The sequence below is a fragment of the Colossoma macropomum genome, unplaced genomic scaffold (assembly GCF_904425465.1).
Source record: "Colossoma macropomum unplaced genomic scaffold, Colossoma_macropomum, whole genome shotgun sequence".
Lineage (NCBI taxonomy): Eukaryota > Metazoa > Chordata > Actinopteri > Characiformes > Serrasalmidae > Colossoma > Colossoma macropomum.
In genome coordinates this window covers 9,223,697-9,241,164 of record NW_023494809.1, presented here as the reverse complement: position 1 = coordinate 9,241,164, position 17,468 = coordinate 9,223,697, and the positions used below count along the sequence as shown (strand labels likewise).

General features: G+C 40.7%; 1 protein-coding gene across 1 annotated transcript in view; it reads right to left on the bottom strand.

The window, feature by feature from the left end:
• LOC118799119 (thrombospondin type-1 domain-containing protein 7A) overlaps positions 1-17,468 on the bottom strand; it is a 213,026-nt gene that overhangs the window by 54,220 nt on the left and 141,338 nt on the right. The window contains exons 12-14 of the mRNA XM_036558827.1: positions 9,698-9,813; positions 5,998-6,142; positions 3,742-3,845 (exon numbers count right to left, since the gene is read on the bottom strand). Of these exons, the coding sequence (XP_036414720.1) occupies positions 3,742-3,845; positions 5,998-6,142; positions 9,698-9,813 (365 nt within the window). The remainder of the gene's footprint in view (positions 1-3,741; positions 3,846-5,997; positions 6,143-9,697; positions 9,814-17,468) is intronic.

Sequence of the window (17,468 nt, the reverse complement as noted above, 5' to 3'; positions counted from 1 at the left end):
CGACTTGACTCACTCATTTTAGCGTGAGAAAAAATATTGACTAAAACTGACTAAATTAGGAGTGACAACTTTAATGCAGTAAATGAATAAAACCTTCACTTCCAAACCCACATGTGTGAATTTGTCTGTTTTTTTCATGGCCATTACCGCAGCGCCGTCCTCCTACAGCTCTTAGTGGCACCACCTTTGATACGACTTTTAATAAAAAGCCTTTCATTATAGAAAAACATTCAGTCTGATGGACAGAACTGAAGTGCTGCAAGCAGTATTTCAATTAAAGAGGTAAAACCACTTGAAACAGTTGGCTAGCATTTAGTTTGGATAGCAAGTAGGCTAACTAGCATGACAAAGTTGTTAGCTAATTTAGCTTAAGTTTCAGTAAATTACAGACCATATTACTTTAAAATGTACCAAAATGCCAGCTGGATTAGCTGCTGTGTTAGATAACTAGCTGGAATACATACATACATACATACATACATCATCTAAACCGCTTATCCTTCTGGGTCGCGGTGGGGTGCTGGAGCCTATCCCAGCTGTCATTGGGCGGAAGGCAGGATACACCCTGGACAGGTCGCCAATCCATCGCAGGGCTAGCTGGAATACGTGCTATATAAACTACAGACTAACCGGTGGAAGTAAAATGTAAGTGTTTCTAATAAAATGGCCAGTGAGTGTGAGTAGAAGCTAGGTGTTTCTAATAAAGTGGCCAGTGAGTGGACGTAGAAGGTCACTGTTTCTAATAAAGTGGCCAGTGAGCAGAAGCAGAAGGTAGGTGTTGCGAATAAAGTAGCCAGTGAGTAGAAGTAGAAGGTCAGTGTTTCTAATAAAGTGGATGGTGAGTGGAAGTAGAAGGTCAGTGTTTCTAATAAAGTGGACGGTGAGGGTACGGCTCCACAGTGCCATGGCTTCAGTGTGTGGGAGGATTTGAGCCTATTAAGCTGTTGGCATTCAGTGAACCGGATGGGGTGCGCTAATCCAGTCAGTTGCAGCATCACGTTGAAAGGGCAGGTGGGACAAGCAACCAGCATCACGCACAGACCATGAGAGCACTGTGGTCAGTACAACACGGTCACTGCCAGACATAATGACGTCTGTCACAGTTTCTGAAGTTACCCCTGGGTTTGTATCCGTGCCAGCGTGAGGAAGATTTAAATAACGTCACCTCTGATGATGAACAAGGTGAATGCTTGGCCACTGTTTTAGCCCAGAGATGCCTCCGGATGCAAAGTTCTAATTGAGAACTGGTTATAAAAGTTATTATAAGTCTGATATCCTGTCCCATCCCAGGCTGTCCACACACATATGACCACAGACATCAACTGGATTCTGTACCAATGTGCTAAGTTGTTAACAGTCATTGTGCTGTTTATGTAATAAACTTTGCTTAGCAACCATAACCTAGTGTAAGCGAGCCAAGATTCGTGGCACCTTTTTTTTTAACAACCTAACAGCAAGTAATGTGGAAACAGCAGAAATAGTCTAGTGTGGAGAACTGCCAGTATTTTGGGTTTTGGGTTAATCAGACACTAGAGGGCGCTCCTGAAAGTATCCAAAGTGAATAGGTCCCAATGGAGCATTTGTAAACAATTCATCCTTTTTTAATGCAAAAACATTAACTTGTTTTTTCAACACAGAACATCACAAAATATTTCAACGTTGCTCTCATTTATCTGAACCATTTGGAACTCTAGTTCTCTCTAACAGTGACTCAGTGAGCACGAACTGCTTCACTCAGCAAATGAGCTGATCAGCTTACCAACCAATAGTAGCAATAGTGCTAGCTTCCTACAGCACAAAACCTCATTGCTGTAGAAAAGCAGAAAGATACTGGTAAGTTTTCATTGATTTATACAATACAATGCAGCGTTCTACTTTCCAAAATTAGAGAAATTTCCACCAAAAATGTTTCATTTTCTGTTTCCAGCCGTTTAGCTCCATTCACTCCCATTTATCAACAACTCACTAGCAGTCGCCTTCCCTCATTTGCAGTTATATTAAGGCTGTGTCACAACCAAGATCTCTTTTTGCCCAGGGTCTGGACATTTATAAGTAGCTAATATTATCTATACTATTGCCCTAATAACTATCTGTGATCTACTGTCTTCAAAAAGAATGAAAAGAATCCAAGATGAAAAACAATAAAAAGGAATGAAGACTTCAGCCGAGTTCTTGTCGAAGGAAGCCTTCGCTTTATTGAGAATCAAATGGCAAGATGGTTCCCGGTCAACCACAATGCAAATATCATCTCAAAACATCCCTTTTTATTACCCCTCTGGGGTGATGAGGTCATCTCCCCACCCCAGCTACACAATTCCATATCATTTTAGTCCCCATCACGTCAAAACCTTACACCTTTTTTGGTAACCTTTAAAACCAAAATGTCTTTTTTTTTAAAAACCCACTCTGGTCTGCCTCTTAGCAGACTGTTCTCTCCTTACAGGGCCCTCTTGCACAACCCTCCATGTACGTACAAGAGTGGACCTCAGCTATAACTTAAACTAACATCTAGTACAACTCTCTTCTGTGAGCCCAGAAGCTCTTCGCCTGTTAGAGAGTCTACTGCATACAGTCCACAGTCTGCTTCCCTATATTACTTTTTTAGGAGGGCTCCAAGCTCCCTAGTCAGGCAATGCTTTATTCAGTCTTTCCCATCACCTGCTAAACCAAAGAGAATAAACATGCATGTGTTTCTGAAATTTAGAAACCTGCTAACTTTCTAAACTAAGTTTGTTTGATTTGGGAAAATTACACCTTTACAGCTTATAAACTGTGAGTATTATATTGAGTAGGACAACAAGCAAAAAGCTAGCAAGGTAGCTACCTGGCTATCTATATATCTCACCTCAGTCTTTTTCACATGGAATAAAGATAGAATTTCAGTTTTTTTATGATTTTGTTCAACAACTGAGGTAAGAGTTACAATAATGCTAGCTTGGTTATATTTATGAGCCTATAGATCAGTGGCTAGGCTAGCAATCAAGATTTGTTGACACCACAGGGATTTCCAGGGGCTGTGATGTATTCTGCAATGCATGTTGGGTATTGTAGTGAGAGAACACTGATGAACAAAAACATTTATATGCTATAAACTAGTGAATTCTACTGCCTGATTCTGCTGTAGAATGTTAAAGCAGATGTGTCTGATTTTATTTCAAAGAATGCCAGACTGCACCATGTAAAAATACCTGAGGGCTGACAAATTTTTCACAAATGATTCATTCAACATTACGGTTTCCAAATCAAAGCTTTCTGTCAGCTACTGTGTTTCCTGTCCCTGTATAGAAGATGCACAAGGCTTCTCAGTGTTAAGTTTGTGCTTTATGGCTGTAATCTTGATTAAATGTCATTCAGTAAATGAAGCTGCAGGTCTAGTCAGATCAGAAAGGCTCTTTAACTTTAGCTAACTTCGTTACCACAGTAACGATAGGGAAACGGAAAAACTACAATGTACTGGCTTGTGGGCCACTTATAACACCCTTAAACAAGCCATGGGCCAATTAAAATATCTCCATGGACCACATTTGGCCCTGAAAGCCAGACAACACTTCAGGGCTGACGTAAGATATGGCCTCAGATAACAAAACTTCCTTTTGTGCATCTCAAAGCTCGTTTTCTGAAACTCAAATCGTGAAGCCCAGCATGACAGACTGCATCATTACTATCACTAATCAGCTCAAGCCTGGTCTGATATGGTTTTGTGTGTTTGCTAATGCACGGATGAGCTTATATAATGTTTACCTCTGGTCTGGAGCCCTGCTCCACACCCCTCCTGAGCTCCAATGCTCTGCTGCCGGATGCTCCACGGAACCAGCTGACACCGGCGCCACTTGTGGGTCTTCCACCTGCGACCAGACCAGAACAATATTTAGGAGTTACGCAACTTTAACAGATGGTGTGAAACAGCATGCTGAATAACATCTTACTCTTCAGCTCAAAACAATAGAACAAAATAGGGCCACAACTAACGATTATTTCTGCATTAATCTTCTGACTGTTATTTGAATGACTAATCTAACTTAATTAAGCATAATAAACTTTTCAGCATATTGCTAACCCATTAGCAGGAGACTTGAAGCATCCTATGTCTCAGTCTGAGTCATTTTTTTGCAATGCAAATCTTCTCTTTCTCTCTCTCTGTCAAGGCTGCTAGTGACTAAACTATTTCTGTTGATTAATTGCTGACTATTACAATTATTCGATTAATCAACTAATCTAACTATTAGGTCTTGCTTAAACAATAAATTTGAAAAGCAAAGACATTTAGAAGATGCTTAAAACTGTAATCAATTTATGGAAAATGTCAAGAAATAAATACATTATAAGTAGTTTAGCTGAATGCATCATATATTCATTCCAAGCACCCATGAAAATTCAGAGCTTGTGGTCAGCGAAGCTAAAAGAGCAAAGATTATTTGATATATTATTTAATATTCTGTGAACAAGTTTGATGAATCATCTTAAACATGTACATATAATGATCCTAATCCGTTTGACAGGCTACACCAGAATTTCTCAGGAAAGGCCAGCATTGTGGATAGTAAGTGCATTACTATCAAGTGAATTGTGACTAGCTGGCATGTACACTGAGTGGCCGCTTCATTAAGTACACCTCCTTGCTTCTACACTCTTTGTCCATTTTATCAGCTCCACTTACCATATAGGTGTAGCTCTATGATTACAGACTGTAGTTCATCTGTTTCTTTGTGTACGTTATCGTCCCCCTTTTACCCTGTTCTTCACTGATCAGGACCCCCACAGGACCACCACAGAGCAGGTATTATTTGGGTGGTGGATCATTCTCAGCACTGCAGTAACACTGACGTGGTGGTGGTGTGTTAGTGTGTGTTGTGCTGGTACAAGTGGATCAGACACAGAGTGTCTGATCACACCTCAGTGCCACTGCTGGACTGAGAATAGTCCACCAACCAAAAACTTCAAGCCAACAGTGTCCTGTGGGCAGCGTCCTGTGACCACTGATGAAGGACTAGAGGATGACCAACACAAACTGTGCAACAACAGATTAGGTATCATGTCTGACTTTACATATACAAGGTGGAGCAACAAGGTAGGAGTGACTAATAGAGTGGACAGTGAGTGGACACAGTGTTTAAAAACTCCAGCAGCACTGCTGTGTCTGATCCACTCATACCAGCACAACACACACTAACACACCACCACCACGTCAGTGTCACTGCAGAGAATGATCCACCACCCAAATAATACCTGTGCTGTGGGGGTCCTGTGAGGGTCCTAACCATTGAAGAACAAAGTAAAAAGGGGGCCAACAAAGTATGCAGAGAATCAAATTGTAGAACTACCTATATATTGAGTGAGTAGATAAAATGGAGAATGAATGTAGAAACAAGGAGGTGTACTTAATGAAGTGGCTGGTCATTTTAATATTGTTTAATAACATCCACCATTAAACAGATTTAAACTGACAATATTAAAACTTTCTACATAGAGATTTTTCTGCTGCCCCCTTAGGAGCCCCCCTTGCAGCCCCTGAGAAAGCCATGGCCCATAGTTTGAGAACTGCTGCGCTACATGGCTGCTGTATCCAGTATATACTATTACATCATTGTCTCCTACTGGATATGTTCAAATGCAGTAACGAACATACTTAAAATGATGAAATGTGAATTTTATCGTTTTAATAGCTAATCTTGGAAACGAGTATTCAGGTTTTCATTTGGAAATACCAACGATTATTCAGAGCCTATAAATTTCTCTTCAGACTGGACTGCTGTTTTTAAAATAAACAATGTGTGGACAATAATCCAAATTGTTTATGGACAGCATCTTGTAGCCCTACAACGGACCTAACAGTTCTGTTTCTATATATCTGCCGGGATCGCTTGCTCAGCCATCAGAGCTCCCCTCCAAGGCCCAGGAGTAACTGTTGCTTACTTTTGCATCATACATCCACAAATGCATCATACAGCCACAACCGCGCTGAGAGAGAGAGAGCCGGGAGCGATGGTTGGCGTATACCTGTAAACTGGACAGGCAGAGTTTGAAGGGGGGCTCACACAGTCCTTTTCTTCATAGAGCACCTCGGGACAGTCTAGTCCGCCGTTGGCTGGCTTCTGGATGATCACACGGAAACGGGACTGCTTGCTCTTCTGGCCGCTGGTGACTAAAGACAAACCTGCTTGTGTCATGATGATAAAACTACAGTGTATTTTTAGCTACACATCAGTTACACAGAGAACAGACAGTCTTGAGACCAATGGTGACAGAACGGATAAGAGTAATTATGACAACATACGCTGCCCATCAAAAGTTCGCTTCTTAGAATGTTTTTAATATAAATGAGCATGTTTAATTTGACGGTTTGCAATGATTCAACACATTAAACGCTGAGATGACTTAAATATTTGGGATATTAGTAAAAAATGCCAAGCATTTTAGCCCTTTGTTGTGATATCAGCACTAATCAGCACTAAAACTTTGTGTAAGATTTCACCTTTGGGTCAAAAAAAAAAAAGTATAAGCACTAACAGCACACTCTTAAAAAAAGACGGTTTCTCAAGGGTTCTTTAGTAAAGAAAATGGCTCTAATAGAACCATGATCACTCAATGAACCCCTTGTATGCTTAAAGTGTTTTTTGCATCACTAATGGTTCTTCAGATTGATGGAGAATGTGCTGTAGATGGTTATTTATAGAACCTGTTTGAAAAGGGTTCTATATAGCACCAAAAAGGGTTCTCCTGTTATTATGACATTAAGCTTCAAGGGTTCTTCAGTAAAAAAAAAGTTCTATATAGAACTACAAACATCCCAAGAACCCTTTGCATGATTAAAGCGTTCTTTGCATCAGGAAAGGGATTCTTCAGATTGATGGGGAATATGTTCTATATGGTTCTACTCAGATCCCTTTTGAAAAGGGCTCTATATAGCACCAAAAAGGGTTTGTCTGTTGTTACGATAATAAGCTTCACACTTAAAACAGATGGTTCTTCAAAGGGTTCTTTAGAAAAATAATGTTTCTATATAGAACTATGCACATCCAAAGAACCCTTTGCGTTAAAGGGTTCTTTGCATCATATTGAAGAAAAGTATCTTTTATATACTCGTGGAGAATTTGTTTTATATGGTTCTATATAGAACCTTTTAGAAAAGGGTTCTATATAGCACCAAAAAGGGTTCTTCTTTTGTTACAGGCTTGACATCATAACAATAGAAGAACCCTTTCTGGTGCTATATAGAACCCTTTTCAAAAAGGTTCAATACAAAATATATTCTCCTTTAATCTGAAGAACGATTTGGTGATGCAAAGAACCCTTTAAGCATGCAAAGTGTTCTTTAAGTATTCATGGCTCTATATAGAACAATTTTCTTTACTAAAGAACCCTTGAAGGACCATCCTTTTTAAGGGTGTTGTTACAATAGAAGGACCCTTTTTGGTGCTATATAGGACCCTTTTCAGACAGGTTCAATATAGAAACATCTACAACACATTCTCCATCAGTGTGAAGAGCCCTTTATCCTTGCAAAGTGGACCATTTTCTTTACTAAAGAACCCTTGAAGAACCATTTTTAAAGGGTGTACTGTGCAAAAGTTACAAAGTGCATTTTATTTATTTAACTGTCAGTCAAAACAGCCATCTCATACATTTTTTAGTGCAAGAAAAGAAGCAGAAAACATATATTTAACAAAACTATACAAAAGCCTCAACAATCAAATATATCATCCATTTTCCTCAGTATTTATCATGTCCACTCTCTGCCTTTATTACAGCTTCCATTCTTTTCAGGAGACTTGCTTTCGGTTTCTCAAAGAAAACTGCAGGGATATTTTTCCACACCTCCAAAGTTCAGTCATTAGCCGTGTTCAGACTGCAGGCAAATCAGATTTGCTTCACAAATCAGATCTTTTGAGACGACTGTCCTGCTATTGTTATTCGCAAGTGATTGGATTGGATTTGTGTGTCCAGACATCACCTATCTGCATGGGTTGCTGTGGTAACCTACCAGTCAGTAACTACGTAGTTATGCTGGTGATGCTGATTTCCACTGCGGGTGCAGGAGAGATGGAGGTGCATCATATCGACCCTCCAAACCCTTCACAATTCTCTGGCGTGAATCCTGGGTGCTCTTCCTGAATCCCAGCACTTCCATCACTCTGGATTTGACGTTGTTGTTGTTTGCCGCTTTGCGAGTGACGCAAAAGGCACCTTGAAATCTGATTTGAGAGGCCAGAGCGTCCAGACTGAGACAAAATCTAATTGGAATCTCATTTTAAACCACCTCCAAATGTGGTTTGGATCCGATTTACAACAATGGGATTTCCCTTGTTTTTTTTCTGTCCAATCTGGATACAATCTGGATATGCCAAAGCTCAGATTTGGGCTGACAGTCTGATGTTGGTTGAACTTTCTGCTTCTCACAATCCAAGCAACCCCAGACACATTGAGTGATGTTAAGCTCTGGACTCTGGGGTGGTCAGTCCATTATTTTGAGAACACCAGTAGCTTCTTTGTTTGATTTGCAGTTTTCATCTGTCTCCTTTTCTCAGTGAGGCTTCTTGACAGCTACACATCCTTTCAGACTCATAGCGCTGAGTCGTCTTTTTACAGTGGAAGGATGGACAGAAACACCTGTGGATGTTTTCAGATCTGAAGCAGCTCGATTTTCTCCTCTCTCAAACATGAAGGCTTTTTTATCTGAAGTGCTGTTTATCTGATAAGAACAGTTTTGGTGGTCTACTGGGTCTTGCAGGTGGTTGCGAGGAATTTTTTACTATCCTTAATTTTGGAAATTCCTGTTTTTTTTTCCACTTCATTTCCTTTGACCTCCCCCCTCCTTATGCAAGTAGATTATCATATATCCAGTCTACTCAGAATCATCTCCTGAATGAATGTGAATAAATGAATCATTTGTATTTAATGGCCGTTTTGACTGAGCAGTATTGCACTAAAGGAACATACAAAGGGTTTTTTCACACTAAAAGAGCAGAAGAGCTGTCCATGGCCACTGATTTCAAATTATAAAGCACTGATAGAGGCTAACCCATGTACCGGAACAAAAACCTCATCAAAAATCTGGAAGTGCTAACAGCTCCAGTAGAAGATTTATGTCCCTGTGTCAAGCGTGAGGTCACTGGACTGTGAATGATTATGTTATCATGCTATGAAGACCAATCTCAGTTATGCCACATTGCCCTTCAAGGTTGCTGAAAGCTGACCGCTCCGTTTGACTTCAAGCAAGTGTACCATGGGCTGTGAACAAAACTATGCCCTACACACTGTACAGTACACTAGTGCACTACTGTTGGAGTTTGTAGTGACCTGATGTGCTCTAATGTAGGGAATATTGATTAGGGGCCATTTCTGTTCCACATAACAGTGCTATACATTGTGCTACCTGTTTTCTAAGGTAGGGAATAGTAATCAGGGACTATTTACGTCTCCTATAAAGGTGTTCTATATGCTTTTATGTAGGGAATGGTGGTTAAGGGCCCATTCTGTTCCCTGTACTAGGGTTATATATTGTGCTACTTGTTTTCTAAGGTAGAGAACAGTTATTAGCAACCATTTATGTTCTGTATAATAGTGTTCTATATGGTGCTGTAATGTAGGGAACAGTGATTAGGGGCTCATATTTGTTCCCTATAATAGTGTTCTATATAGTGCCCCTGATTTTCTAATGAAGAGAATAGTAATTATTTCAAATGCAGAGATGGCATACCTGGTTCGCAGGATGTAGGACAGGCCGTCCATTCACCAAATGGTGTCACTATGCAGTCCTTCTTACAGGGCAGCACACAAGGCCTCACTGATACTGGCCGAGGACCATCTGGACATCTAAACACACACAGACACACACATGTTAGAGACATGGCAGTGATTCGTGGAACGCTACTTTACCATTCAAAAGTCTGGGAAGTTTTGTTATTATGGAGATAATAATAATAATAATAATAATAATGTCCTGTGATTTACTCTGCTAGCTTACTCTGCATGTTAATTTTATATTCATTCTGGATACAAATTTGACCATAATTTCATTCCGGATGTTAATTTTACTGTAAACTCAGTCTTGATGTTATATAACTTTCTTAATTATTTCATCATTTCTGACACATTCAAAAATAATATATACTGAATATACACTAAATATATACACTAATCAGGCATTGCATTATGACCACCTCCTTGTTTGTACACTCATTGTCCATTTTATCAGCTCCACTTACTATATAGGTTCACTTTGTAGTTCTACAATTACAGACTGTAGTCCATCTGTTTCTCTGCATACATTTTGTTAGCCCCCTTTTACCCTGTTCTTCAGTGGTCAGGACCCCCATGAGGGCAGGTACTATTTGAGTGGTGGATCATTCTCAGCACTGCTGTAACACTGACGTGGTGGTGGTGTGTTAGTGTGTGTTGTGCTGGTCTGAGTGGATCAGACACAGCAGTGCTGCTGGAGTTTTTAAACACCTCAGTGTCACTGCTGGACTGAGAACAGTCCACCAACCAAAAATATCCAGCCAACAGCGACCTGTGGGCAGCGTCCTGTGACCACTGGTGAAGGACTAGAGGATGACCAACAAAACCTGTGCAGCAGCAGATGAGCTATCGTCTCTGACTTTACATCTACAAGGTGGACTGACAAGGTAGGAGTGTCTAATAGAGTGGACAGTGAGTGGACACTGTATTTAAAAACTCCAGCAGCACTGCTGTGTCTGATCCATTTAGACCAGCGCAACACACTCTAACACACCACCACCACGTCAGTGTTACTGCAGTGCTGAGAATGATCCACCACCCAAATAGTACCTGCTCTGTGAGGGTCCATGGGGGTTCTGTCCACTGAAGAAGAGGGTAAAAGGGGGCTAACAAAGTATGCAGAGAAACAGATGGACTACAGTCTGTAACTGTAGAACTACAAAGTGCACCTATATAGTAAGCGGAGCTGATAAAATGGACAATGAGTGTAGAAACAAGGAGGCGGTCATAATGTTATGCCTGATCAGTGTATGATGCTATCCAACTTTCTTAATAATAATATATATACATGATGTATGTTTTTATTTGTAAAGCACTGATTGTCAACTTTTGATTGGTAGTGTAAATGTAGGTGAAATGGTGTTCCATGAAGCTGCAAAGCTATCTGGCTGCAGAAGCAGTGGAGAGAGTGCTGAACTCAGTTAACCTCACGCTTAGTACTTATTACGCACAGCAGCGCAGTACAGAAAGCATGCAAACGGGCCTTTAGCTTTTGCTCTTTCCAAATCCCCAACCATCCAAAATGGGATTAATTATCAAGCTTAACTGCTGCCTGTCACCTCCACACACCACCTGCTTCACACATCACAGCACGGTGAGGACCTGCAGCCTCGCAACACAAACTCCAATACAAACTAATATCACGCTGTGACAGACCTGCACATACAGTACCTGTCAAACCCACATGATCGAATGTATGTTTCTGCTTAAAGAGTAATTCCTCTGTTTTCTTCAAAATTCAATCGTTGAGATGTAAACAAAGACATTCAGCGTTGTTTGATGTGAGATGTTTATTGCAGAGAAACTTGCTGACTCACATTTCTTTACAGTGGTGGTGATAGGAACCAGGGGGCACAAATATAGCCACTGTATTTACTATCTAATACTTGCTGACCAACATCTTCTCAAGGAGCATATTCATAACCACTTCATGTAATAACTTTCTGCGAGGGAGCTTTTAGAGGCAAACTCTTCAGACGTCCGGTTCCTATCACCACCTCTGTGAACAATTCTGACTTGGTAAGTTTTTCTAGGACAGAGCATTTCACATAAAAACACTCTGAGTCATGTGTTTTCATTGAACTATTTAATTATGCAGAAAGACATAGTTGTTAAGTTACAAAAAAAACACTTGATGGTGTCTCAAGTATCCAACAAAACTGAAAAATTAACATTCAAAAGCGTAAATTATAAAAAACTAGCGGCGATGCGCCCCTCGCCTCTTTTCGAGGCCAGGGGTCGGCAACACAAATGTTAAGAAGAGCCATTTTGTCCTTTCAGCAAAAACCAAACCATTTTAAAAGCCACAACATGTTATGTCCATTTTACCCTTTTGGCTGTAAATATGTTTCAGTATGTGCTGATGTTCTAGTCTATATAAAACATATAATATAAACAAAAACGCCGACTTACATTGCTTTGTTTTAAGCTTTAGCTCAACTATACCCGCTTTTCTCGCATTTTCGGCAGGAAACGTTTCCAAAAGCGGAACAGTTTACTGGAAAACGTCTCTCAATGTTAGACTTGTTATGAGGCGGAAGTCGCTTCTCATTCACCAGCTTCTTGTTCAGATTTTAAATTGTGCCTGAGGCGCCAGAATGTAACTGCTGCACCATTTAAGGTGGAACGGGAAAATTCAAATGAGAAGCTGACTTCAGCTTCGTGACTTATTAGTGTTTGTCAGTTTCTTGTTGCAGATTAAACATATCAGGAAACCAGCTGGAGTGATTATAAACACAAATAAGTCCACTCATCTCCAAATTATCAATGTTCGTCTTAAATCTTTCTCTTTGCCTTTTTGCTAGCTACCAGCTAGGCAAATTGTTCTCTGTGTTACTATGGTGACCAGCAATCTGCGCACTGCATTCTGCCACCCCCTGTAGTAGAAAAATGGATGCATCCTGTCAGAGTAGTGGGTGGACCTTATGCTATGCATACACCCACACTCAAAAGATAGGCCTCTTATTCTGAAGTTGTTTATAAATTCTATGGTTTTCGCTCCTGAGTGGTACAACCGTCTAAGATTTAGGAGACAGAGAGTTTGACCTAGGAGATGCTGCGACTAAACTGGGGGGGAACTGGGTAAAAACAAACAAACAAACAAATAAACAAATACATACATACACTCAAGGGATCCGTGCCTGGCTTATTTTTTTAACAAAAATCAAATTGAAATCGAATGGAACTTGATAATATGTGCACCATTACATTCATATCTGATACAGAAGATTTGTTAACTCTTTTGCTGCATAATCACCGCATAATCCCATATGTGTTATATGTTTTGATTTCACTATTATTTATAAATGTGGAAAACAGGAAAAATAAAGAAAAACTCCACGTCAACCATCAACTCTATGATGGTGTCCAGAATGGTTGTAGCATTAAAGCACTAGAGCAATGCCTCAAGGCTTTCCACACTAGATGTAATGATAATTATTCTCCCTTGCAGTAACCCTTTTATATAGTCCCTGAGGGAAATGAAATCAAAAGGACAACAGCAGCTCTAGTGGCTTACAGCAATCTTTCCTCATAAAATTCTCTTAATTTCCTGCTGTCTCATGACTTAAAGGTATGTATTCTCCCGGCCCGAGGCAGATAAAGGCTTTAAAACAAACTGCTTCCCCCAGCGTTACATTCTATTGATTCTATCGCTGAGCAATAATCCGCTTTTATCAGCGCTATGGCTGTTGCGGTTTATGAACGTGGGGTCAGCTTTAATCCACAACTGTATGTTAAGCACCGCTCTGGCGCTGTCGATCCTGACCGGATAAAGATGAACCCAAAAAAAAAAAAAAAAACAGCCTCAGATCTAGGCTGGCCGGTAATCTGATCTTTGGCCATATCCTCCCGGGCTTTGTCTGCTGTGGCTGTTCCGTGCCTTCATCCAATTGGAGATGGCTCAGCGGCTCATCGGGGTCAGTGTTTAACGCAGTGCCGCTCAGCCTGCCGGACCCTTCATTAGTGTCATGCTTGCGAGGGGACCGGACACAATGTAATAAGGCTACAGCCATGCAAGAGCGATTTATTTTTAATACCGATAGATGGAGTAAATCTGTGTCTGGCAGAGGCAAATCCTGTGAAGCGCTACTGTACAGTGCATTATGTAGAATGAGACTGAGTGTAAGCGCTGGGCAGAAGGCAAATGACTCATTCTGTGGTCACTGGCCCAGTATGTTAGGCCTGCACATTAGGGTTGATAGCACTTGGTATGGTCTACCCCTACCTCAAATGAGGCAGATCAGCAAAGACATGTTTGGTGTCTGAAGTTTGCTTTTTAATTTTGTACTGGAGGATGTTAATCTAGACAAAAGGTAATGGAAACTCGAAGCTACCAAGTTATCACTGTACAAACTGCAGGTCCAAATCAGCCTCAAAGTGTGTCAACTGAAGTATCAAAGGTGATTCTAGGACCCAATCCTATTTCACCCCTTCCCCTACCACTTAGCCCTTAGCCATCCGTTTTGCGCGTTCATGTTCAATCCTGATTTTTGTTGAGACAGAGGGGTAGGGCGAAGTGTTAGAACTGCTACTCCATTTGAGGTGGAACGAGAAAATTCGTAAAAGAAGCTGGTGAATAGCCTCATATCACTGATGAATTAGTTGTGGGCGGTAAATTATTGGCGCATCGCCCCTCTTTGAAAGCATATAATTCCCTAAATGTAACTCAAGACCAGCAGTGAGGTTGCTGAACTTTACCCTCCTCTGCTGTCACTGCAGACTGGTAGGGTCGTCTACAGAGCAGCGCTAGTAGCTGTTAATGAAGTAATGTTCTTTTTATTTGAGGGTCCCATTTCATAGAGGAAGATTTCAACCACTACCCACTGTGCCTCAGTTCTAAGGGACAAGGTGACCCTCCAAAACAAGGGGTAGGGGTAAAAAGAAGAAATAGGATTGGGCCTAGGATTTTAACGTTAGAGGGGCTCGGCCAACAAAGACATTTTTTTAATTATTCAGCAATCAACTTTCCCTGATTGTCAAGGCAATTAAGGGTTAATTAGCATAGGAATGCTGAAGACTGTACTGCCCACCTGTTGACTAGTGTCTGACTGAGGCAATGTAACAACTAAACAACTTTTTTCTTCTGACATGTTAAACTGATTACCTTTCATGATAACATTCAAGAAACATGTCATCTAATATCAACGTCTGTTCTTGGTTTAAAGCCCCTGTCTACTCATTTTCATGATTTTTGTCTATTATCTACAGTTTTTGTGATGTTTTTACTATGAACCTGCAGTGAATCAGTGCTTTTCTTCTTTACTGTCAAGAGATTTTGGAAATTACTTTTGTCTGCTGTTTTCTTCAGTTTGATTTGAGTTGAACAGGCCTAAATTTGGTGAAGGTGACATCAGCAGGTGATCTGCCAAAGTACCAATCAGAGTTAGCAGTACATATACGTCAGCTACTCGCATTCCTCTCCCTCACATAAAGCCACTGATCTCCCTCTCCTCTGAGTCCCGGACAAAACTCCCAGCAAGTAGGTTATTTAAGCTTTTATAAATGTAACACCGCTTGTTCTGAAGGTTTATTACACCTTGTTGTTTGTAGCGTAGCTAGATGCTGCTTCCTACTTGCATTAGCCACCTGTTGCATGATCCTGTTTTAAGAGATTATATTTTAACCCCTAAAATTCCAGGCTTATTATATACTAAAGCTTATTATTCATTAACTACAGGGACTTCAGTGCAAACTGGCTGAGCTATTCTAAGGTTATAGAAGTGTGTAATAAAACTAACGCTAAGCGTTCAAATATGGCAAACAATATGTCCGTGTCCTGCTTGTCATGAAGACGAACGTTCTCAAATATTAACTGAAAAATGAAATTCGATCTCAAAAACGACTGTTAGACAGCTTGTTCTTCATTTTGCTCTTTTTACTCACCATTAAGGTGAGGGGTCCCAAAGAGCAAAGTGACCTATTTTCTGCAGGGGAGGCTCAAATCTGAACCACACCGACTGGCAGTGACACGCCAGAATCTTCAAACCACAAAATCACAGAATGAAGGGAGGAACTTAAAGAATAGTTACTGGCTGTGCGGTGTTACAGCAACAGCAAAGAAAACAAGATCACCACATTTTTTTGTTTAGTTTAGGATTTTAGTTTATTTGGGAAAGAAAGACAGGCTGAAGCCCCCCAGATAGGCCCTAGAATCATCCCTCGTCACCAGGTTAACTGTCACACATATGCCTTAAACCATGTCGAGTTGTTAAGTAATCTCAAATAGACTGTACAGACCTGCTATCATCTGGTTTTAAGGGTATTTTCTGTCCCTAACACAATGTCTGCTCAACACGCTTGGAGGAGAATACTAACTGCCCATTCTGTTTCATGAGTTTATGAACACCCATATTGCCTAGCACTGTGCTGAGAGACTGAGGAGAGGGAGGGGAATTCTACCCACCCAGAGGCCAGTTATACTCTACTGGACTCCTCACTACAGATGGCTATGGAAGCGCTGGGATCAAACTCACAATCCCCTGAAGACAGGACCAATGTGTACACAGCTGTGCCACTTGGGAGCCCTGACATTCATGTTTATAGATCCCGTTGGTTCATACATTAGTCCAAACTATGGGCATCTGCAAACTGCGAAATGACTAACTACAAACCTGATCAAATACTTCCATTCAAAGCAAGTTTCTATGCAATACTAACAAAAAGAGACACTCAGCCAACACAAAAGCAGACACTTATAAAACTCAACAGCAGAAAGGCAATGGGAATTAAATAATAATAAAAGGTCATGGAATTCATAGCACTACATGATCAACCCTTCAGCGGTGCTGAAAACCAGGTTGTTTTGTAGGGCAGCATATTCCAGATTTTTTCAAATTTAAATGCAAATTTGAAAAAGTTAATTAAATTGTGTATTTACTATTGCATTTTCAATGTGTGCACTATTTAAAACACAATTTAAATGCAAAATGTGTACATGCATTTGCATTTCTGTGTGCTGTGCTGGAAATACTTAATATGGAAAAATGAAGTGCTTTTCATATTTCATTTTCATTGTCTTAATGGTGTGACTGACAAATTAAAACAGGAAAACAATCTTCTGTTTGCAATTGCATTTTCACTGTCAACCAGATGCTACGGCTGGGATGTTGGGAGGGACTTTTTAGCGTGGGGCCTGAAGAAAAAGTCTAAACTTTGGTGATAAAAGAGCTTTAGCAACCGCTGCTAGAGACATTTTAACACTCGCCAACCAGGCCGAGGAGAATTGTCTGAAGTGATTTACTGCTGTTTCGTGTGGAAGTGATTCTTGACTGACTAGCAGAGTTTGTGGCAGCACGAACACCAATGTTAGTGACACTATAACCAGCTTCGGGCAGAGGCTTGCAGGACCGACGGCACCTGGACAGTCAATGATGGATATTCTTATTAAGGATGCACAGGGCGCAGTGGGTTAGCACAGTGTTTCCCAACACTGTTCCTGAAGGAACTTAACAATGAGATGATCTTGGAAAACTGGACCACCCAGCTTGTTAACAGCCCCGACTATTTGAAAGCACTAAATTGTGCAATGCGGTGTTTCTCCGACAGTCCTCAGCTCACAGTGTCACAAACATTGGTGTCTGTGCAGCCACAAACTCTGCTAGTCAGTCAAGAATCACTTCCACATGAAACAACAGGAAATCAGTCGGGACATAATTCTCCTCGGCCTGGTTGGAGAGTGTTAAAATGTCTCCAGCAGTGGTTGCTAAAGATCCAGTACTGCCAAACTTTAC